This window comes from Tachyglossus aculeatus, unplaced genomic scaffold (genome assembly GCF_015852505.1).
Source record: "Tachyglossus aculeatus isolate mTacAcu1 unplaced genomic scaffold, mTacAcu1.pri scaffold_138_arrow_ctg1, whole genome shotgun sequence".
Classification (NCBI taxonomy): domain Eukaryota; kingdom Metazoa; phylum Chordata; class Mammalia; order Monotremata; family Tachyglossidae; genus Tachyglossus; species Tachyglossus aculeatus.
In genome coordinates, this window is record NW_024044865.1 from 117,374 (window position 1) to 141,594 (window position 24,221).

Sequence of the window (24,221 nt, forward strand, 5' to 3'; positions counted from 1 at the left end):
GATCCTCCTCGGACACTCAGCTCCCTTTTCTCCTGGAAACATCATGAAATCAATGATCCCCACACATACTCTGGGCAGGAAATGCCCATGGCCCCACCCCTGGATGCACTAGCCCCTGGGCACTGAGTCTGATTGATCCTTTTAGACTGTGAGCCCACTGTTGGGTAGGGACTGTCTCTATATGTTGCCAATTTGTACTTCCCAAGCGCTTAGTACAGTGCTCTGCACATAGTAAGTGCTCAATAAACACGATTGATGATGATTCTGGCCAGAAGTCTGGCCCCAAGGTCAGGTGATGCCCCACCCACTCGTGACAACCACGCCCTCTTGAGACCATCTTCTCTCATGCCCCACCTTTTTCCTCATCAAGCCCCTCCCTCTACAATGGTGCTCATGGCAATGGAGCCCCCCAGCGCCGCCGAGCCCCGTCTGTCTGAGAGAGCAGAACGGGAAACTGTATGGCTTCTAGGCTCGAACCATCTGATTCGGTGAAACCTACGTGAAGTGACTTCTCAGCGTCTAGCACAGAGTCTGTGATCCATCCCCATCCTAGTGAGGAGCGTCTGTGAGTTTGGAGTCGGTGGCGGTCGTCGGGAGGAGAAGCCATGCCACAATGGCCCGTTGGGTTAGGGAGGGTCTCGCTCGGGGCTTCCATGGGGCCTGTTACCAAATGAGCGGTGTTCTCTGTGCAGAAGCATCAGGGCATGGAGGGTACGACAGAGCACTTCCTGTGAGCAGAACATTGGCACTGGCAGAGCACTCCCGGCTGTGAATCAGGTGCGGGCCTCGGTCTAACAGTGTCATCGGGGAGAGGGGGCTGGCATAGGCCCCTCGGGAGCGACGAAACGATAATGCACGACACATTGTCGGCCCCAGCAGGGACCGATATAACATGGGGAGAGAGAAAAGTGGCACAGAGCGAGGGGCCACTGCCTGTCCCCACTGATGGCAGATTTTCCAACCCGTGAATTTCTTTCCAGAGCCGACATGGTGGAGCTGGCCTGGCAGGTGCGGAGCGGGCCTGGCAGACCCAGAGCCAGCAGAAATTCTATATGTGCCGTCGGGACAGGTGGTGAGTCCGAGGAGGAGGAAAAGTCCCCAGGTGGGACAAGGATTGTGCCCGTTGCACTGAAAGTGTATCTTCTTCAGTGCTTGGTATGGAGGTTGGCACATAGTAACAAAAGAGAAGTAGCCTAGCCTGGTAGATAGAGGGCATACCTGGGATCAGAAGAACCTGAGTTCTCATCCCGGCTATGCCACTTTGTCTTCTGGCTGACTTTGGGCAGGTCACTTCGCTTCTCTGGGCCTCGGTTACCTCTTCTGTAAAATGGGGATCAAGACCGTAAATCCCGTGTGGGATATGGATTGTGTTTAATCCGATTGGCTGGAATCTGCCTCACCGCTTAGTACAGTACCTGGCATATTTCATTCATTCATTCAATCGTATTTATTGAGTGCTTACTGTGTGCAGAGCACTGTACTAAGCGCTTGGGAAGTACAAGTCGGCAACATATAGTGACGGTCCCTACCCAACAATGGGCTCACAGTCTAGAAGGGGAAGACAGACAACAAAACATGTAGGCAGGTTTCAAAACCGTCAAAATAAATAGAATTATAGGTATATGTATACCATTAATAAAATAAATAGAGTAGTAAATATGTACAAGTAAAATAAATAGAGTAATAAATATGTACAAGTAAATACAAGTGCTGAGGGGAGGGGAAAGGGGTAGGGCAGAGGGAGTGATGAAGGGGAGGAGGAAAGGAAAAGGGGTCTCAGTCTGGGAAGGTCTCCTGGAGGAGGTGAGCTCTCAGTTCAGCTTTGAAGGGAGGAAGAGAGCCAGGTTGGCTTAAGTATGGAGGGAGGGCATTCGAGGCCAGGGGAAGGACGTGGGCCAGGGGTCGGTGGCGGGACAGGCGATAACGAGGCACAGTGAGGAGGTTAGCGGCAGAGGAGTGGAGTGTGTGGACTGGGCTGTAAAAGGGGAGAAGGGAGGTGAGGTGGGAGGGGGCAAGGTGATGGAGAACCTTGAAGCTGAGGGTGAGGAGTTTTGGCTTGATTCATAGGTTGACAGGCGACCACTGGAGATTTTGTAGGAGGGAAGTGACATGCCCAGAGCGTTTCTGTGCAAAAATAATCCGGGCAGCAGAGTGAAGTGTAGACTGAAGCAGGGAGAGACAGGAGGATGGAAGATCAGATAGGAGGCTGATGCAGTAATGCAGTCAGGATAGGATGAGAGATTGAACCAGCAAGGTAGCAGTTTGGATGAAGAGGAAAAGGCGCATCTTGGCGATGTTGAGGAGGTGAGACCGGCAGGTTTTGGTGACAGATTGGATGTGTGGGGCGAATGAAACAGCAGAGTCGACGATGACACCCAGGTTGCGGGCTTGTGAGATGGGAAGGATGGTAGTGTCGTCTACAGTGACAGGAATAGCACAGTGCCTAGAGCACGGATCTGAGAGTCAGAAGGTCATGGGTTCTAATCCCGGCTCTGCAACGTCTGCTGTGTGACCTTGGGTAAGTCACTTAACTTCTCTGTGCCTCAGTTACATCATATGCAAACTGTAGATTAATATTGTTAGCCCCAAGTGAGACAGGGACTGTGTCCAGCTTTGTTTCCTTGCACTTAGTGCAGTGCCTGGCAAATAGTAAGGGCTTAACAAATGCCACAATCACTATTATGTACATACAATTATATTTATGTATCTATCTATATGTATGTAATACAGGTCTGTCAATATTATATATATATATATATATATATATATATATATATATATATATATATATATATATATATATATACTTGCCATACAGTAAAAGCTTAATAAATGTCATACAGATAATCAATTTTATATATATATATAATTGTATAAGTAAGGCATTCTTACCGCACATGAGAATATCCAAGATGACCCAAATCCTATTTTCAGAATACAAGTTAATATCCTAGGGATCCCAGTGGTTTCCAAGTTCATATTTCATTCATTCATTCAATCATATTTATTGAGTGCTTACTGTGTGCAGAGAACTGTACTAAACGCTTATTTACAATGATTCAGACCACAGCCCAGGAGAAAACAGGAACGTGCCATCGATATTTTGGGAGAAACACTTTTTTCAGTTGTGTAGTTTATCCAGACTATGTTGATTTTTCATATAATTTTGGAAATGCACAGAACAGGTATGTGAACCTCCCCTTGATTTAAAGGAACTCAGTTTGTGCTCGAGAAACCTCTTGTAATTCTTGTCAGAATATGGAAAATGATGAAGCCTATTACTAGTACCAAGCAATCAATGCCATTTATTACATTCTTACTGTGTGCCAAAAACTGCACAAAACACGTAGGAATGTATACCATAACAGAATTGGGAGATGTGATCCCTGTCCATAAGGAGCCTATGGTCTACGGTGTGCAGAGCACTGCATTGAGTGCTTGTGAGAGGACAACAGAGTCAGTAGATAAGACCCTTGCCCTCAAGAAGCTTAGAGTCCATGATGTGAAGACCACACATGTCATTGTCATGAGCCCTGACTGATATCTTTGCCCTCCCTGGCCTTCCCCAGACGGCTAAAGATTCACCTCTCCCAGATTGCTGCTCCCCTTGAATGAGATCCTTGGATGCACCTGACCCAGAATTCCGCGGGATGAGATGCTTGGACACCTTTCAAGCATATTTCTGATCCCTTGGGGTGAAATCCTTAGATTCACCTTCCCCTCTGGGCAGCCGTACTTAACTGGGAGCTCCTACTGTGTCGGGAACTTGCTGATAAGTTCAAAGTGAAACCAAACCACCATGGTATACAGTGGAAAGCATTATTCCATACTTAGTCTAATTTAAAATAGGCGGGGAGAAGGGGTACACATACACCCACACACTCACACATACAAATTATGACAAACAGCTGCCCATCCAACTGGTTCCCCTACGTTCGTGCAGATTCATTCATTCAATTCATTCAATCATATTTATTGAACACTTACTGTGTGCAGGAGCACTGTACTAAGCGCTTGGAAAGTACAGTTCAGCAACAAAGAGAGACAATTCCTGCCCACAATGGGCTCACGGCCTAGAAGGGCGGAGACAGACATCAAAACAAGTTAACGGTCATCAACTAGCATCGATATAAATAAAAAAATTAGAGATCATCATCATCATCAATCGTATTTATTGAGCGCTTAGTATGTGCAGAGCACTGTACTAAGCGCTTGGGAAGTACAAATTGGCAACATATAGAGACAGTCCCTACCCAACAGTGGGCTCACAGTCTAAAAGGGGGAGACAGAGAACAAAACCAAACATACTAGCAAAACAAAATAAATAGAATAGATATGTACAAGTAAGATAAATAAATAAATAAATAGAGTAATAAATATGTACAAACATATATACATATATACAGGTGCTGTGGGGAAGGGAAGGAGGTAAGATGGGGGGATGGAGAGGGGGACGAGGGAGAGAGGAAGGAAGGGGCTCAGCCTGGGAAAGCCTCCTGGAGGAGGTGAGAGATATACATATACACATCAGAACAAGTAAAACTCCTGAATTCCTTATCTTCCCTCCCAAAACCTGCCCTCTCCCTGACTTTCCCATCTCTGTTGACAGCACTACCATCCTTCCCGTCTCCCAAGCCGACAACCTTGGTGTCATCCTCGACTCCGCTCTCTCGTTCACCCCCCACATCCAATCCATCACCAAAACCTACCGGTCTCACTTCCACAGCATTGCCAAGATCTGCCCTTTCCTCTCCATCCAAACCGCTACCCTGCTCGTTCAATCTCTCAGCCTATCCCTACTGGATTACTGCATCAGCCTCCTCTCCGATCTCCCATCCTCCTGTCTCTCCCCACTGCAATCCATATTGCATGCCGCTGCCCTGATCGTCTTTGTGCAGAAACGCTCAGGGAATGTTACTCCCCTCCTCAACAATCTACAGTGGCTACCAATCAATCTGTGCATCAGGCAGAAACTCCTCACCCTCGGCTTCGAGGTTCTCCATCACCTCGCCCCCTCCTACCTCACTTCCCTTCTCTCCTTCTACAGCCCAGCCCGCACCCTCCGCTTCTCTGCCGCTAATCTCCTCACTGTGCCTCGTTCTCACCTGTCTCACCGTCGACCCCCGGCCCACGTCCTCCCCCTGGCCTGGAATGCCCCCCTCCCCACATCCGCCAAGCTAGCTCTCTTCCTCCCTTCAAGGCCCTACTGAGAGCTCAACTCCTCCAGGAGGCCTTTCCAGAGTGAGTCCCCTCCTTCCTCACCCTCTCCTCCCCCTCCCCATCCCCGCATCTTACCTCCTTCCCCTCCCCACGGTACCTGTATATATGTATATATGTTTGTACGTATTTATTACTCTATTAATTTATTTATTTATTTTACTGTACATATTCATTTTATTTATTTTATTTTGTTAGTATGCCTTGTGTTGTTGTCTGTCTCCCCCTTCTAGACTGTGAGCCCACTGTTGCGTAGGGACTGTCTCTATATGTTGCCAACTTGTACTTGTACTTGTACTTGTACTGATTCCCTGCATCGATTGCCTGCTGTCTCAAGCTCGCTACAGGGTGAATCCGGGAATGTGGGGGGTAGGCTAACCCTCCCCATGGGCTCATCTGGCAGTCTTTCTCTTTCCCTACAGCAAGGCCTGCTCCCCTCCTCAAGCCCCTCTGCAAAACTATTCCTTTTCTCCAAAATGTCCTCCTCCTCAAATTTCTCAGTAAGACAATTCCGTTTCTCCTCAGATTCCTCCTTTGACATTGTTGCTCACGGGATCAAAGTATAGTCTCATTTTTATGGCTACTGATTCACACAACACTCTGTTGTTTGCTTCTATGTAAAGTGATGTCAGGCCAGTAGCCCTCACCGGGTTACTCACAGCCCGGACACTGGAAGTGTTCCGGGGCCACACTCTTGCTGAGGTAGTGTTGAAGGAAAATAGACTAAACTCAAGACCCTGGCATTAACCTGATCCCTGGACCCACTTCCTCAGACTAAATCTTTTACACATGAACTCGACCCCTAATCTACTTCCTCAACTAACTCTGTCAGCAAACACGACCCGCAGCTTTCTGCTTATTGCATCCTGCCACGGTGGAGGGATGGTGGAGTGGCCCTCCAGCTTAATGATCTGCAGGATAAAGAAAACCGGAGAAGAAAGAAAACTGCACTGTCATTACAAATGCCAGAAACCGAACAAACTATCTGCTAGTAGAAGCAGATATTTCTTCTGCTAGTAGAAGCCTGGAAGAGGCTTGGTGTTATGGTCAACAAGCGTAGTATAAGAGGAGGGTAAAATTATACCGTGCTGTTGCTCACTGTCCTCCGAAGGGAAGGCAGGGGCAGCCCGAGACCAAGGGACCTCTTAGGCCGGAGACACCCCTGCCGGCCCGCCTCATTAAGGACCTGAACTCCGGGTGGGACTGATCATCTCGCGGTAGCAAAACTCTATGCCTTGGTAGGGCGGGGTACAGTTGTGTTCTCGATACAGCTGAATCTTTGATTAAATTATCTAGTTTCTACGTTGTGGTGATCACTCCCTTGGAGGCCCCAGGACACGAACCCTCTAATATAATCTAGGGTAACGAATTGGACACTCGAGACTCGACATCGTTGGTGTCAGATGTGCACTACTCATGTTTTGGGCGCCCCGAGTGGAATGCACCATCCTTCCTGGCTCACAAGCCCGTAACCATGGCGTTATCTTTGACTCTTCTCTCTCATTCAGCCCACATAATCAATCCGTCACCAAATCTTGTCGTCCCGCTTCACAACTTTGCTAAAACCCGCCCTTTCCTCTCCATCCAAACTGCCACTACGTTAAAATAATCGCTCATCGGATCCCACCTAGATCACTGCACCAGCTTCCGTGCTGACCTCCCAACCTCCTGACTCCCCCCTTCAGTCTATACTTCACTCCACTGCTCGTTTTATCTTTCTACAAAAATGTTCAGGTAAAGTCCCCCGCTCCTCAAAAATCTCCAGTGGTTGCCTATCCACCTCCTTATCAAACAAAAAGTCCTCACCATTGGTTTTAAAACACTCCATCAACTTGCCCCTCTCCTCCGTTTCTCTCCTTCTGGTGCTAACCTTCCCACTGTGCCTCGATCTCACCTCTTTCACTGCCAACCCCTGACCCACTTCCTTCCTTTGGCCTTGAATGCCCTCCCTCTTCAAATCTGACAAATACTCCCCACCGCTTTCAAAGCCTTATTGAAGGTAAAAGAGTCCATGCCAAACTAAGCCCCACTTTTCCCCATCTCCCACTCCCTTCTAGCTCACCCTGACCTGCTCCCTTTGCTCTTCTCCCCACCCCACTCCTAAAGCATTTACACATATATCTGTAATTTTATTCATTTGTACTGATGCCTGTTCCCCAGCCCCTGCTAAACATGGAGCTCCTTTTGAGCAGGGATTGTCACTGTTCATTGTCGTATTGTACTTTCCCAAGAGCTTAGTATAGTGCTCTGCACACAGTAATAATAATAATAATAATAATAATAATAATAATAATAATAATAATAATAATAATGGCACTTATTAAGCATGTGCAAACCAATGTTCTAAGTGCTGAGGAGGTTACAAGGTGATCAGGCTGTCCCACGGGGGGGTTCACAGTCTTAATCCCCATTTTACAGGTGAGGTAAATGAGGTCCAGAGAAGTTAAGTGACTTGCCCAAAGTATCACAGCAAGCAAGTGGTGGAATGTGTTGAAATGATATTAGGTCTTTGACCAGCAGCAGGTATACGACAGACAGAGGAGGGGGTGAAGGGTGGTGCTGTCAACCTACTAGGTATTTGACTGGATTATGGATGTGCCTAGGATTCCTTATCTGATTGACCACCATCTTGTTAAAGGGGGTGATTTACAACTTGATAATGAGTTGATTATTCCTTTGGAAGATTTCCCAGTTCTAGAATGCAATCTGAAGCAACCTGGGAGGGCTTTGGTTCTAAACCTGGCCCTGCCACTTGTCTGCTTTGGAACTTTAGGTAAATAACTTCTCTGGGACTCAGTTACCTCATTTATAAAATGTAGAGTACGTTTGTGAGCCCCATGTGGGACGTGGACTGTATCCAATCTGATTAGCTTGTACTTACCCCAGCACTTACTACAGTGCCTTTATATGATATGATTTATTTATTTATCTATATATTTATTTATCTTAATGTCTGTCTCCCCCTCTGGACTGTGAGCTCGTTGTGGCCAACGAATGTGTCTGCTTGTTTTTATATTTTACATTCCCACACGCGTATTCATTCATTCATTCAATCGTATTTATTGAGCGCTTACTGTGTGCAGAGCACTGTACTAAGCGCTTGGGAAGTACAAGTTGGCAACATATAGAGACGGTTCCGACCAAACAGCGGGCTCACAGTCTAGAAGGGGAAGACTGACAACAAAACAAAACATATTAACAAAATAAAATAAAGTAGTGACCCAGCGCCCCTGTTCCATGTCTGTCGCAGTCCCACTCTAACCCTAAGGGGTTGGGGGTCAGAAGAACCCTCGCCCTCAGGCCTTGCTGCCTACTGAATCTGTCTGCAGCTGCTCCCTGGCTCCCTCCCTCACCAAGCCCTAGAGTCACCAACGTAGTTCAGTGTAGTGCTTTACACACAGTAAGCACTCAGTTAATACAGTTGAACGAATGAATGAATGCCCGGCATACAATAAGCACCTAATAAATACGATTAAAAAATAAAACATTACAAAACAAAATAAAAAAAATACTCTGCAGCTTCTTACATCTTTTGATCGAGACATAGCAAATGGGATATGGTGTCAGCGAGTCAGTAAATCATATTTATCGAGTGCTTACTGTGTGAAAAGCTCTATACCTAGAGCTTGGGAGAGTACAACATTATAATAGACACGTTCCCTGCCCATGATAATAATAATAATGATAATAATAGCATTTACTAAGCGGTTACTACGTGCAAAGCACTGTTCTAAGCACTGGGGAGGTTACAAAGTGATCAGGTTGTCCCACGTGGAGCACACAGTCTTAAACCCCATTTTAAAGGTCACTGAGGTCACGGAGACACAGAGAAGTGAAGCGTCTTGCCCAAAGGCACACAGCTGACAAGTCGTGGAGCCGGGATTTAAATCCATGACCTCTGACTCCAAAGCCCCTACTCTTTCCACTGAGCTGCGCTGCTTTTCTAATCATACAATCTAGAGGGGGAGACAGACATTAATATAAATTAAATTACAGATGTGTATGTAAGTTCTGTGGGGCTGGGAGGGAGGAGGATAAAGGGAGCAAGTCAAGGCTATGCAAAATGGAGTGGAAGAGGAAAGGAGGGCTTAGTCAGGGAAGGCTTTTTGGAAGAGACGTACTTTCAATGAGAGAGAGTAATTGCCTTTTAGATATAATAATAATGATATAATTAATAATAATAATGGCATTTATTAAGTTCTTACTGTATTGAAAGCACTATTCTAAGCACTAGGGAGGTTACAAGGTGATCAGGTTATCCCACGGGGGCTAACAGTCTTAATTCCCATTTTACAGATGAGGTAATTGAGGCTCAGAGAAGTTGAGTGACTTGCCCAAAGTCACACAGCTGACAATTAACAGAGCAAGGATTTGAACCCGTAACCTCTGACTCCAAAGCCCGTGCTCTTTCCACTGAGCCAAGCTGCTAGGAAGAGCAGAGTGATATGAAGAGGAAGGACATCCCAGACTACAGGCGAGATATGGGTGAGAGGTCGATGGCAAGATAGATGAGATCGAGATACAGTGAGAAGGTTGGCATTGGAAATAGGAGAATGAAGTCTTCAGGAAGATGCCAAGAGAGCTGGACCTTGCGTGTTTTGAAAGGCCACTTAAATGGACACCATCTCTACTGCTGAATGATTCCCATTATTAAGTGGGTGTTATCTATATAGACCTGCAATGTAGATGAGCTAGCATTTGTAGATAATATTTTCATCCATGCATTCTGTCAGACTTAATGCATCAATTTTGGCTAAATCTATGAAAAGCCCTTGAAGAAAGGTTCTCTGTGGGTGTAAAATATTCCTTCCCCACAAAATGTGGTCGCTGGGGGGCAAGGGTTGCGTAGGTTTGGGAATGGAACAGGGAATATCCAGGATAGGACTTGTGAATCTGGAGAAAACTGTCCATCAGAAAGACTCTTGCCAATCACGCAAGCAGGAAGGCAAGGTTGGAGTGCAAGCCCAACATTTGCCTGAATTTAAGGAGAAATCTGCTAAACTGAGAGCAAAATAGAACATTCTGTAAAACCAAGTGGACTTACCATACATAATAAGATCATATGTTAAGTAAACCTAGAGTGGATTAGTTTTAGTAGGACCTGTGCTCTCTTCATCTTTGTTTTTGTTTTCTGAACTGATAATTTTTCTTCCTGTTGCCAAGATGTTACACTGGCTATTTACCTAAAGGAGCATTCTACGTCAGACTCAATACCTTTGTCCTATAGATTGTAAGCTTGTTGTGGGCAGTGAATGTGTCTACTAACTCTGATATATTTTACTCTACCGAGCACTTAGTACAGTGCTCTGCGCAGAGGAAGTGCTCATAAATATCATTGATTGATTTTGTCTATTAAAGACATTATCAACCTAAAATGGCCATTGATGTTCTTTCCACTTGACAAATGTGTGAAATCAGAGATACAAAATTCAGGCAAGTAAGTGAGCAGTCTCTTTTGCTAGAAATACCCAGACAAATGAGCTGGAAAATTTCCCTCCAGAAGTATCTGAAAAACGTTCTCAGCTACCTTTTCCAAATCAACCGGGGGCCATTTGGTTGCAAGGTACCGGTGACTGGCAATTTGACGTTGGTCATAAGAGAAACAGAAATGATTTCTCTTTTGGGATCAAAATCAGTGCAAACGTCTTTTTCCTTCCCTGCATCTATACTCATTTTTTTAAAGCAAAATTCAATTTGGCATCATCTTGGGCAAACCTTCCGCAAGGGGTGACTGGTCATATTCCCATGAGGCTGATTAGACAGAACGTTAAGAGGTTCCTGAATATCTATAGAATCCAGTTTAAATGTGAGAGGAGAAACAGTGTACCTAATGTATCTGCTTCAGGGCAGACCTAGAGCAAGGATGGCCAAATAGAGTCTGGTAGAGATGTTTGTCACAGTCCCAGCAAAATATATTCTTTCTCACTGACTTGGAGAATTCCCCAGGTTTTTAGTGCACTTATAAGTCCCCCTTCATAAAGGATCTAGATGTTCTGAGAGGAGGATCTTGAGCTAATATTGCAGAGAAAGATTGGCAATGAAAGGAAATTGGACTAAAATTCGTTGCTGCTTTAACTCTTGATTTCACTCCAAGAAAAGACACCTCAGGTCAAGTTTAGGTTTATCCAGAAGCCAATTGGGTTCTTTTGGAATCTTAGACCTGATGACTTTCTAGCTTCTAGGATTTTGTATCTTTGGGGAGGGTAAGGAAACAAAGCTGGAAAACATGGTTCTGGCTGGAATGGAGTGGCCACTAGTTCCTTTACGTAACCATTTTAGGCTGGTGCCTGTTCTACCTCAAGGACTATGTAATTGGAGCAAGCCACTGCTGAAGTTGGGTGAACAGGGAACAAAGGAAGAAATCCACATCTACGAAGGCATAGAAAGTGAGTGTTTGGATAGGGTTTGATCAGTCCTTCCAAGGAAAAAAGTCACACTTCGTTTTCATCTTGGAGAAATCAGGATACTGTAAATTGATCAATTTACTGAGCATCACTGTACTAAGCACTTGGTAGAGTACAATCGAATTAGTAGACATGGTCCTTGCTCTTAAGGAGGTTGCATTTTAGCAGGGGAAACACATACTGAAATAATGTAGAGAGACGAGTAAAGAGGAAAAGGGGAGGTGTACGCAAATTACTGCTTGAATAATTTATTATATAAGATATGGACATAAGTGTTATAGAAGCTTGAGTTTCTTAGGTACTCAGGTGGCATTGAAGTGCTGAGACGTCAACTGAAGGAAATATAGCCTGAGTACGGGAAACAATTAATTAGAGTAGATCTCTTTGTCGGAGATGTTATTTCAGTAGCACTTTGAAATTGGGGAGTTTGAGGAAGTGGGGGAGGGGGTTCTGTAGGATTTGCAGAGGGAGGGAGTTCCAGAAAGAAAGGAAAAACATGAGAAAGCGATCCCTAGCAGAAGAGACAAGAATGAATCATCGTCTGGAAGGAGCAAAGAGTACTAGTTGGGAGGCAAAAGAGAATGAATAAGTAGGAAGGACAGATTTTATTGAGTGTTTTAAAGCCAGTGATTAGGAGTTCCTGCTTGATGCAGAGAGGACTGGAGAACGATTGGAGGTTTTTGAGGAGTGGAGAGATGTGGCAGAAGAACATATTAGAAAGATCTACATTTTAGAGAACAAGTGTCGCCTGAGGGATAATCCTCCTCGACCTCTCAGCTGCCTTCGACACTGTGGACCACCCCCTTCTCCTCAACACGCTATCTGACCTTGGCTTCACAGACTCCATCCTCTCCTGGTTCTCCTCTTACCTCTCCAGTCGTTCATTCTCAGTCTCTTTTGCAGGCTCCTCCTCCCCCTCTCATCCTCTTACTGTGGGGGTTCCCCAAGGTTCAGTGCTTGGTCCCCTTCTGCTCTCGATCTACATGCACTCCCTTGGTGACCTCATTCGCTCCCACGGCTTCAACTATCATCTCTACACTGATGACACCCAGATCTACATCTCTGCCCCTGCTCTCTCCCCCTCTCTTCAGGCTCGCATATCCTCCTGCCTTCAGGACATCTCCATTTGAATGTCTGCCCTCCACCTAAAGCTCAACATTTCGAAGACTGAAATCCTTGTTTTCCCTCCCAAACCTTGCCCTCTCCCTGATTTTCCCATCTCTGTTGACGGCACTACCATCCTTCCCGTCTCACAAGCCCGCAACCTTGGGTCATCCTCGACTCCGCTCTCTCATTCACCCCTCACATCCAAGCAGTCACCAAAGCCTGCCGGTCTCAGCTCCGCAACATTGCCAAGATCCGCCCTTTCCTCTCCATCCATACCGCTACCCTGCTCATTCAAGCTCTCATCCTGTCCCGTCTGGATTACTGCATCAGCCTTCTCTCTGATCTCCCATCCTCATGTCTCTCTCCAATCCATACTTCATGCTGCTGCCCGGATTATCTTTATCCAGAAACGCTCTGGGCATATCACTCCCCTCCTCAGAAATCTCCAGTGGCTACCAATCAATCTGTGCATCAGGCAGAAACTCCTCACACTGGGCTTCAAGGCTCTCCATCACCTCGCCCCCTCCTACCTCACCTCCCTTCTCTCCTTCTACAGCCCAACCCGCACCCTCCTCTCCTCCGCCGCTAATCTCCTCACCGTACCTCGTTCTCGCCTGTCCTGCCATCGACCCCCGGCCCACGTCATCCCCCGGGCCTGGAATGCCCTCCCTCTGCCCCTCCGCCAAGCTAGCTCTCTTCCTCCCTTCAAGGCCCTATTGAGAGCTCACCTCCTCCAGGAGGCCTTCCCAGACTGAGCCCCTTCCTTCCTCTCCCCCTCGCCCCCCTCCATCCCCCCTTCTTACCTCCTTCCCTTCCCCACAGCACCTGTATATATGTATATATGTTTGTACATATTTATTACTCTATTAATTTTTTTTTTCTTGTACATATCTATTCTATTTATTTTATTTTGTTAGTATGTTTGGTTTTGTTCTCTGTCTTCCCCTTTTAGACTGTGAGCCCACTGTTGGATAGGGACTGTCTCTATATGTTGCCAATTTGTACTTCCCAAGCGCTTAGTACAGTGCTCTGCACATAGTAAGCGCTCAATAAATACGATTGATGATGATGATGAAAAGTCACATAGTTGACAATTGGCGGATCTGAGATTAGAACCTATGATCTCTGACCCCCAAGCCCATCCTTTTTCCACTGAGCCATGCTGCTTCTATAAGCTGTTCCTTCCCAATTCCTGTGATGGTTATTTCCTGTTATAACTTACTGCAGCAAATATTTTCAGATCATGACTCTAATGCTTAGTTGTTATGGATGAGAAAACACCATGGCATCATTTATATAAAACAATTCAACCCTTTTCCATTTCCTTCAAAGTTTAGATCAATGATAGGGATTTGTTTGAGAAATACCGTGTTTTTTATCTGTCCAAAAACATTTGCAGGAAGGGAGCCGAGTTCCTTTGTTCCAATAAAAGTGAAAATTCCACCCCTTAAGAAAACCAAAACAATAATTGTAGTGTTTAATAAATGTTTATTACGTTCTAAACTCTGAGGTAGCTACAAGGTTACCCACACACCCACAATTATACATTCCTAATCCACATTTTTTCACTAGGCAATTGAACCCCAACTGATTCCAGTGCTGGACTGGGGATTCTGACCATGCCAGACCCCACTGCACCTGCAGCCTTGCAACTGGGAAAGAGCAGAGAAATCCTTCACGAGGTCGCTCTTTTATAGCCATTGTGTTTGACTAGACCCTTGCTCCCTGGATAGAGAATTCTTTTTTTAGGACATTGTATGGTGGCAGAGGTAACCGAGAAGGCTTGCGGGTGCTGGGAAATAGCCGGTGAAGAGAGATGACATTTAAGATGGAGGGAGATGGTGCAGAGCTTTGAAGCTAATGGCAGGGAGTTTCCCTTTATTGCAGAAGGAGTAGAATAACCACTGGAAATTTTTGAGGTGTGAGGAGATGTGTGCTGAGTGGTGCTGAAAAAGGATGATCCATGTAGCAGTGTAGAGATTGGGCTGGAGAGGTGGAGAGCTAGAGGCAGAGAGAGCACTGATGAGGCTGATACCTGATGTAGTCTTGCTGGGCTAGGATTGCAGGCTTGGACCAGCGTGGATGGAGAGGAAAGGGTGGATTCTGGAAATGTGGAAGAAAACCTGACAGGATTTAGAAAGAGAATGATGTGAGAATTGAAAAAGAATGAGGAATTCAAGGATCATGCCAAAGAAGCCAGCTTCTGAGAACAGGGACGGGGCGTGGAGTTGGTGTCAGAGAGAGGAACGTTTGGAGGAGAACAGTTAAGAGGAGATGGAGAAGGAGGGGCTTTACAAATAAAGGTGAGGCTCTCAGTTTTGAACACATTGAACTTAAGGTGCAGGTAGGACATTCAAATGGAGCTGTTTTAGGGCCAAGAGGAAATGTGGGATTAGAACCCAAGAATAGAACCACGATTAGAATGCTGCTTGGGGGAGACAGCATGGCTTTGGGGAAAAACCATGGGCCTGTAAGTCAGAGGTGGTAGTTCAGGGTTACAGAGAGAGAACTGTGAGTCATCCTCATAGTAGCCTTACCTGATTAAGCCTTCTTTTCCCTGACTCCCCATCTCTTCTGCATCATCTGTGCACTTGGGTTTGGTACTTTTGAGAGCATGATATACATCTCACCCTCAACCCTGCAGCGTGTGCAAACATATCCATAATCGTTTTATGTATATAAAGATCTATCTTCCCCTCTCGACTACAAACTTGTTGTGGGCAGACGATGTGTCCACGAAGTCTGTTGGATTGTACTCTACCCAGCGTACATGTCCCTGCACACAGTATGTGCTCAATAAATACCGATGATGGATTTATTCATTGATCGCGGTGGTAAATAAAGCCACATGAATACATAGATGCCTCTAACGAGTAAGTGCAGAACGTGCTAAATAGGCATCCAGAACAGAACCTGTGGGACACTGACAATCAGCAGATGAGAGGGGAAAGAGTTGCCAACAAACAAAACGAAGGGATTACAGTCTCTGGAAGAAGTTATATTTCCTACTGATGAATTTTCTCAGGGCCCCTTTCATGTCCTTGTTCCTCAGGCTGTAGATGAAAGGGTTCAACATGGGGGTCACCACTGAGTACATCACGGATGCTATAGAGTCTTTCCTGGCCTTCTGGGTGGACCGGCGGCTGAAGTAGACACAAAGGGAAGTGCCATAGAACAAGGAGACCACAGACAGATGAGAGTCACAGGTGGAGAAGGCTTTATACCTTCCCCCGGCAGATGGGATTCGTAAAATAGTGGAGAAAATCTGATTGTAAGAGAACAGAAGGCCCGTGAGGGGACCGAGCCCTAACAGAACTGCAAGAACACAGAGCAATATTTCATTGATGAGTGGATCAGTGCAGGAAAGTTTTATGATCTGGATAGGTTCACAGAAGAAGTGATCATCATCATCATCATCAATCGTATTTATTGAGCGCTTACTATGTGCAGAGCACTGTACTAAGCGCTTGGGAAGTACAAATTGGCAACATATAGAGACAGTCCCTACCCAACAGTGGGCTCACAGTCTAAAAGGGGGAGACAGAGAACAAAACCAAACATACTAACAAAATAAAATAAATAGAATAGATATGTACAAGTAAAATGAATAAATAAATAAATAGAGTAATAAATATGTACAAACATATATACATATATACAGGTGCTGTGGGGAAGGGAAGGAGGTAAGATGGGGGGAATGGAGAGGGGGACGAGGGGGAGAGGAAGGAAGGGGCTCAGTCTGGGAAGGCCATCTGGAGGAGGTGAGCTCTCAGGAGGGCCTTGAAGGGAGGAAGAGAGCTAGCTTGGCGGATGGGCAGAGGGAGGGCATTCCAGGCCCAGGGGATGACGTGGGCCCGGGGTCGATGGCGGGACAGGCGAGAACGAGATACAGTGAGGAGATTAGCGGTGGAGGAGTGGAGGGTACGGGCTGGGCTGTAGAAGGAGAGAAGGGAGGTGAGGTAGTAGGGTGCAAGGTGATGGACAGCCTTGAAGCCCAGGGTGAGGAGTTTCTGCCTGATGCGCAGATTGATTGGTAGCCACTGGAGATTTTTGAGGACGGGAGTAATATGTCCAGAGCGTTTCTGGACAAAGATAATCCGGGCAGCAGCATGAAGTATGGATTGAAGTGGAGAGAGACACGAGGATGGGAGATCAGAGTGAAGGCTGATGCAGTAGGAGAAGGCTGATGCAGTGTGTGATGGATTTTATTGTCTGCACAGAAGGATATTCGAAGCACCATTAAAGTATGTGTCAGAGCATGGAGACTGCTGATAATCCAGGACCCAGCTACCATCAGGGCACAGAGCCGTGGGCCCATGATGGTAGTGTAGTGGAGTGGGTGGCATATAGCCACATAGCGGTCATAAGCCATTCCAGTGAGGAGAAAGTGGTCCAGACCTCCGAACAGAATGAAGAAATACATTTGCGCCATTCGCCCAGTGTAAGTTATGGTTTTACTGTGGGTCTGAATGTTGACCAGCGTCTTGGGGACTGTGGTGGACAGAAAACAGACGTCATCCAGGGAGAGGTTGGTAAGGAAGAAGTATATGGGCGTGTGCAGGTGCGGGTCAGATCTTATGGCCAGGATGATGAGCAGGCTCCCCAGGACCCCGAGCAGGTACATCCAGATGAACAGCATGAAGAGTAGCTGCCGCTGCTTCCCCCGGTCGGACAGTCCCAGGAGGAGGAATTCTGAGATGCTGGTCTGGTTTCCCCTGTCCACGCGGCCAGAGATTCTGCTGGGAGAGATGTGGCAGGAGAATGGGATGGAGAAGCAATCACATCCTGGTTCTGACTCAGTCTGCCCACTGTTGGGTAGGGACTGTCTCCATATGTTGCCAATTTTGTACTTCCCAAGCGCTTAGTACAGTGCTCTGCACATAGTAAGCGCTCAATAAATACGATTGATGATGATGATGATGTAGTTCAATGTGTTATTGCCGCGGCAGGGCACAGTAAACAGTGGAGAAACCCCTGCTACTCGATTTCATAAATTTCCCCGCTTTATTGGAAATGTGTTTGGGAGGGCTGGGTTCTGGTTGGAGTATTTGTTCATCTGAGATTCTCCTGATCACACTCTCCAGCCTTTCTGGGGTCCTGTGTCAACCATTTCCGGGCCTGGGTGTGTGTCAACACTAGGTGAAGCGGGTTCTGTTTCTCCCCCTTACCCAGGCATAGAATTGGGCTCTCAGTCCGGCTGCACCTCATTCTCCATGGAACACCTCATCAGAGACTCGGAGCCCATCATCAGTGGCCCCTCAGGCTTCTCCTCACCTGCATGAATAAGCCCAGTTTCTTCAGACACCCCATTCCCAGACATTTCTCCATCATCACCTCTCCCTCTGGAGCCTTCTCCATGGGATCTCATCCCACTTCTCAGGTTAAGCTTACTCAGTACTAAGGAGAAAAATTGTGCCTTGCTCATTTTGGTGCCAAAAGAATATTGCTAGGCCCTGTTGATGGACTTTACAGTGCTCGCAGCTGCCCTGCACCCTACCCTTAGCAAATGCCCCCAACTCCTTCCTTATGCCTTCTTAATAAGTTTATTTTTGCTTTCTTTTTAAGCCCAACATACTTGTTTCTGTCACGCTCAGTTCCAGCTCTTGCTCTCAGTCTTGTTTGTCTTCAGCATTTCTGGACTTCCCATAAGAATGGGGGTTCTGGCATCTGCAGGGGTTGGTCCAATGGCTCGAGTAGTCTCCTCAAAACCCACCCAACAATTTGAGGAGTGAAGCCAGATCTCTATGAAGAGGGGAGGGTGGGCCATCCATGCGGCCAGGATCCCCATAAGAGGGAAGCTCCGGTCTGTGATGAGTCGCTGGCTGGCCAGATGAGTCTTCTTCCTCTCCCCCCCAGGATGAAAATAAAGCCCATACCACCTGGGAAGCACTGGGAAGGACTGCAGGCTTTTATACTCTAGTACACTTGATTGGAGAGGAGAGAATCTTGATAATTCCCCCGCCCCCAAGTGCTGTTTTAGCTATTTGTTAAATTTTGATAATTTGGGGACTTAAATCGTCAAATGGCTCTTATTTTGTATTGTAATTTATTGTTGTTCTTTTTGTTCTGTGGGTCTCTCTTCCCTTACCCAGTGGGGTAAGGGTCCAGAGAACTGAGACAGTGTCTTGTATTTTTCTTGAGGGCAGAGATGATGCCTGCCTACCCTCTTCTGTTGTGCTTTCCCAGAGGCTTAGTACAGTGCTTTACACAGTAGTGTTCCATAGATACCAGTGATTAAATACCAAGGGTTAGTATGAGGTAAGTGCTCAACAGTAACTCTAATATAATCCTGAAAATGGCTATTATGGTGTGACTGCTGTTTTTAAATCCTCTAGAAACCCTTGTTGATAGGTAAACATATCCCCCTCTTCTCCCTGATCTAGGAGGAAAACCCACTTAATTAACTCCTCCAAGGTCCAGGCAGTAAACTCTCCCCCATCCCTGAATCCATTGTTAAGCCTAGGCATTTCCCGGGTTTAAATACTGCAGGTTGAAATCCGTGTCAGGGAGTATGAAGAAGTTCTAGTTGGCTCGGAGGGATTCTAGGTGATTGCAGCCATGAAACTCCTTTGGGAGGGTCTGGTCCAGCTTGGCTGATCCATACTGATCATACTCCAAGCCCAGTGTTCTCCAGCACCGCAGTCCTGTGGGCCAGCCCTTCTTCTGGAGCAACCCTAGTATCCAGAAGTCTTCACCTGTGATGGCCAGTTGACCAGTTAGGTCTTCGAAGCCGTCCTGTCACTTCAAACCTTTCCCACCCCACTTCCCCTGCAAATCCTCACCTTGCTTTGCCCCTGACTCTTTTTAAAAAAGGGTATTAAGTTCTTACTATTTTCCAGGCGCTGTACTGAGCCCTGGGGTAGATGCATGGCAATTACGTTGACACTTTCCATGTTCCACGTGGGGCTCATAGTCATAGTTCACATTTTACAGATGAGGTAAGTGTAGCACGGAGAAATTCAATGACGTGCCCAAGGTCACAGGGTAGACAAGTGGCAGAGCTGTGATTAGAACCCAGGTCCTGTTTACTCCCAGGCGCGAGTTCTCTCCACTGGGCCAAGCTGCTTCTCAAGATAAAAATTTGTCATCCATGATGTCATCTGGGACACCAGCCATCTACTTCACTCAACCCAGGTGGATGGACCGTTTTAATGGTTTTCTTTAAGTACTTAATATATGCCAGATGCATTGTACTAAGCAGCGTGGCTCAATGGAAAGAGCACGGGCTTGGCTGTGAGAGGTCATGGGTTCTAATCCCGGCTCTGCCACTTGCCAGCTGTGTAACTTTGGGAAAGTTCCATAACTTTTCCGTGCCTCAGTTCCCTCATCTGTAAAGTGGAGACTAAGACTGCTCCACGTGGTACAACCTCATTACCTTGCATCCCCCAGTGCTAAGAGCGGTGCTTAGCACATAGTAAGCACTTAACAAATACCATCATCATCATCGTCCTGCAATAGGTCCAAGTTAATCAGGTTGGACGCAGTCCATGTCCCACATGGCACTGTCAGTCAATCTCCATTTTACAGGGAAGGTACAGGGAAGTGAAGTGACTTGGCCAATGTCACACAGCAGACAAATGGCAGGAGCTGGGAACAGAACCTAGTCCTTCTGAATCCCAGGTCCATGCTCTGTCCAGTAGACCACACTGCTTCTCAAGATCTCACCCATGAATGGTCGATCTTAGATTCTTGTCTTACTGGATGACCTAGAGGGAAAATTAGGGATATTAGATGAGGTATCCCTAAGCATTTACATGATATTAAGGAGAGTAACTGTTAACAGTTGACCAGTGGTCCATTGGGTATAGGACCCACAAACTGCAGGATAAGTGATACCAGCAAGATAGTGTATACAGCCTGCATCCGATGACCTTGGACTGACTGCTTGCTCATCTCGGGAACTAATTGTTCATTCTTGGAAAAGTCCTCCGGCGACCCACTCTTTGCATCAACCAAAGGAGGAACTTCCCTCTGAGGGTTCCCGCATACTATCAGCAAGGCTAACTAAGGATCTCTCAAAAATGGTTCAAATCTATGGTCATCAAAGGAAGGAGGACCTAGGACTAGAGGCATCACCAGAAAATAGAAATTTCCTCTCCAGGATTCATTAAAAGGAGGGAGGGACTTCCTCTGTGTGCAGGGCAGCAACTGGGAAGACTTTTAGTGGGATTGCTTTAGAATATAAAAGGCACAACTAGTTGCTGCAAATGTATGTATTTGTACTGGGATGGTGCACCTTGTTATGTGTGATCCAGTGGGATGTTTTAATAAAGAGGACCTATTATTCACTGAGATCTTGGGGTATAGTGTCTTCAGTAATGGCTATGGAATGAGAAAGTCTCCTGTTCCCGGCGAAAGGGTCAGTGAAAATAAAAATGATTCATTCATTCAATCAGATTTATTGAGCGCTTACTGTTATGCAGAGCACTGTACTAAGCATTTGGAAAGTAAATTCGGCAATAGATAGAGAGAATCCCTGCCCAACAACGGGCACACAGCCTGAAAGCAGGAGACAGACAACAAAACAAAAAAAGTAGACAGGCATCAATACCATCAATATAGATAAATAGAACTACAGATAATACTTAGTATTTTTATTACTAATAAAATAAATTAAGTAATAATTATGTACAAATATAAACAAGAGCTGTGGGGAGGGGAAGGGAGTAGAGCAGAGGGATGGAGTAGGGGCGGTGGGGAGGGGAGGAGGAGCAGAGGAAAAGGGGGGCTCAGTCTGGGAAGGCATCCTGGAGGAGGTGAGCTCACAGTAGGGCTTTGAAGAGGGGAGAGTGCTAGTTTGATTAATTGATTAATTAATATTTAATAATGACATTTGTTAAGCGCTTACTATGTGTGAAGCACCGTTCTAAGCGCTGAGCACTGTTCTAAGTGCTGTTGCATGTTTGATGCAAGTAGGGAGGTCATATCTCACTTTCAGAATGCCCCAATATTGTGGCTTTTAGACTCCTGTGCACCCCCTGGGCAAGGGGGCTGGGATGTACTTGTAGCCCCAATATTGGATCAGAGTGAAGGCTAAAGTTCTCCCATCGTGACTAGGAAGAGGCATGGGTGTTCCTGTGTACTGGGGCGGGGGTGTCGTTCCCTACCTGTGCAGGTCATCTTGGGGTCAGTCAGGCAATGATGGCTGTCTGCACCGTCCGCCTCCTTTATCCCTTCAGATGATGGGCCTTGTGACGGGGAACTCGTCGTAAACAATCAGTGTAGCAGAGAGGGAAGCGGGAGGGTGGGCTGTGGAGCTCCAAGCAGAAACGCTGTGTCCTCAACCACAGGCGCAGTGGTGGTGTGAGTGGGGCTTACAGCAGGACTATTTGCAGGAGTCTCTGGTCCCTAAGGCCCCACAGTTTATGGCTCCCCCAGCTCCGTGTGAGAGAGATACAAACTCTCAGTGCCTGGTCTCCCTGCTGGGCTTTGCTTATGGAGATGTTCCAGAAGATTTTCTGTTTTAAGTGGTATTTCAGTGCTTACTATGCGCCAGGCACTGTACTAAGTGTGGGGTAGATACAAGATAATCGGGATGGACACAATCCCCGTCTCACAAGGGACTCACAATCCTAATCTCCATTTCATAGATGAGGTAAATGAGGCCCACAAAAGTGAAGTGACTTGCCCATGGCTACACAGTAGAGAAGTGGCAGAAGCAGGAATAGAACCCTGGTCTTCCAACTCCCAGGCCCATATTAGGTCCACCAGGCCATGCTGCTTCCCTAATAATAATGGCATAGTTTATGTGCCAAGCATTGTACTAAGAGCTGGGGCAGATATAAGATGATTAGGTCTCACGTAGGACTCACAGTCTCAGTAGGAGCGGGAACAGGTACTTAATCCCCATTTTATTGATAAGGACCTGAAGCACAGAAAAGTTGAGTGACTTGTCCAAAGTCACACAGCACACAAGTGGTGAGCTGGGATAACAGCCCAGTTTCTCTGACTCCCATGTACCTGATCTTTCCACTAGGCCACACTGTTCCTCTGATCAACAGAATATTGTTGACCATAAACGAGGATGGTAAACTCTCACTAGGAATGTGAGAGTTTGACCCTCTCCTACAAAAAACAAACAAAACCAAATTGTACATGACAAAAAGTATGCGAGGTTCCAGAGCTGGCTTAACTTTCTCAGAAAAATAAGCTTCAGGTGAATCAGCATGTCAGAGTCCTCGAGAGAAGACACTTTTCCTGTTGAATGCGTTTCTCAGGGCCATTTTCATGTTCTTGTTCCTCAGGCTGTAGAGGAAGGGATTCACAGTGGGGATGACCACTGTGTACAGCACAGATGCTATCGAGCCGTTAGTGAATGTTTGGGTAGATGCTGGACAAAAGTAGGTCCCAAGAGAGGTGCTGTAGTATAAGGAGACCACGGACAGGTGAGAACTACAAGTGCTGAAGGCTTTCCACCTACCCCCTGCAGATGGGATTCTCAATATGGTGGAGATGATGCGAACGTAAGAGAACAGGAGGCCGGTGATTGGACCTACCCCAATCACTACTACAGAGACAAACACGATTACTTCACTGATGCAAATGCCAGAACAGGAAAGCTTTAGGATCTGGTAAAGTTCACAGAAGAAGTGAAGAATTTCCCCATTGGTACAGATGGATAAGCGAACCACCAATACGGTGTGTGTCAGGGCGTGGAGGGAACTGAAGATCCAGGATCCAGCAACCACCAGGGTACAGAGCTGTGGGCTCATGATGGTGGTGTAGTGGAGGGGGTGACATATGGCCTTGTAACGGTCATATGCCATTCCAGTGAGGAGAAAATGGTCCAGACTTGCGAACAGAACGAAGAAGTACATTTTTGCCAGGCAGCCAGCGTAGGATATGGATTTGTCGTGGGTCTGAATGTTGACCAGCATCTTCGGGACCGTGGTGGACAGGAAGCAGATGTCAGCCAGGGAGAGGTTGGTGAGGAAGAAGTACATGGGGGTGTGCAGGTGCGGGTCAGAGCTCACAGCCAGGACGATGAGCAGGCTCCCCAGAACCCCAAGCAGGTACAACCAGAGGAATAGCACGAAGAGGAGCTGCCGCTGCTCTGCCAGGTTGGACAGTCCCGGGAGGAGGAATTCGGAGACGCCAGTTTGGTTTCCCCTCTCCATGGGGCTGGAGGATCTGCTGGGGGAGATGCGACAGGAAAATGGGATGGTGGAGCAATCACATCCTGGTTCAGACTCTGTCTAGGTTTTATGCAGTTTAATGTGTGTGTCCGGGGCGGGGCAGGCTAAAAATTGGAGAGACCCCTGCTGCTCGATTTCAGACTTCTCCCCAGCTTTATTGGGAATGTGGTTGGGAGGGCTGGGGTCTGCCTGGAGTATTTGTTCATCTGAGATTCTTCTGCTCACACTCTCCACCCTTCCTGAGGCCTTGGGTCCACCCTTCCCAGGCCCGTGCGTGTTGGCACAAGGTGCAGCGGGTTCTATTTCTGCCCCACCCCCAGGCACAGTATTGGGCTCTCCTGGTCCGGCTATTCCTCAT

At 46.7% G+C, this 24,221-nt stretch overlaps 1 protein-coding gene across 1 annotated transcript in view; it reads right to left on the bottom strand.

Annotated features, from left to right (window-relative positions):
• Positions 1-23,845, bottom strand: part of LOC119923046 (olfactory receptor 7C2-like) — a 28,572-nt gene extending 4,727 nt beyond the window's left edge. Inside the window, exons 1-7 of the mRNA XM_038742616.1 lie at positions 23,349-23,845; positions 21,925-21,933; positions 16,931-17,443; positions 15,738-16,132; positions 14,347-14,380; positions 10,745-10,790; positions 6,042-6,128 (exon numbers count right to left, since the gene is read on the bottom strand). Coding sequence (XP_038598544.1) covers positions 6,042-6,128; positions 10,745-10,790; positions 14,347-14,380; positions 15,738-16,132; positions 16,931-17,443; positions 21,925-21,933; positions 23,349-23,845 — 1,581 coding nt within the window. The remainder of the gene's footprint in view (positions 1-6,041; positions 6,129-10,744; positions 10,791-14,346; positions 14,381-15,737; positions 16,133-16,930; positions 17,444-21,924; positions 21,934-23,348) is intronic.
• Between the last annotated feature and the right edge of the window lie 376 nt (positions 23,846-24,221).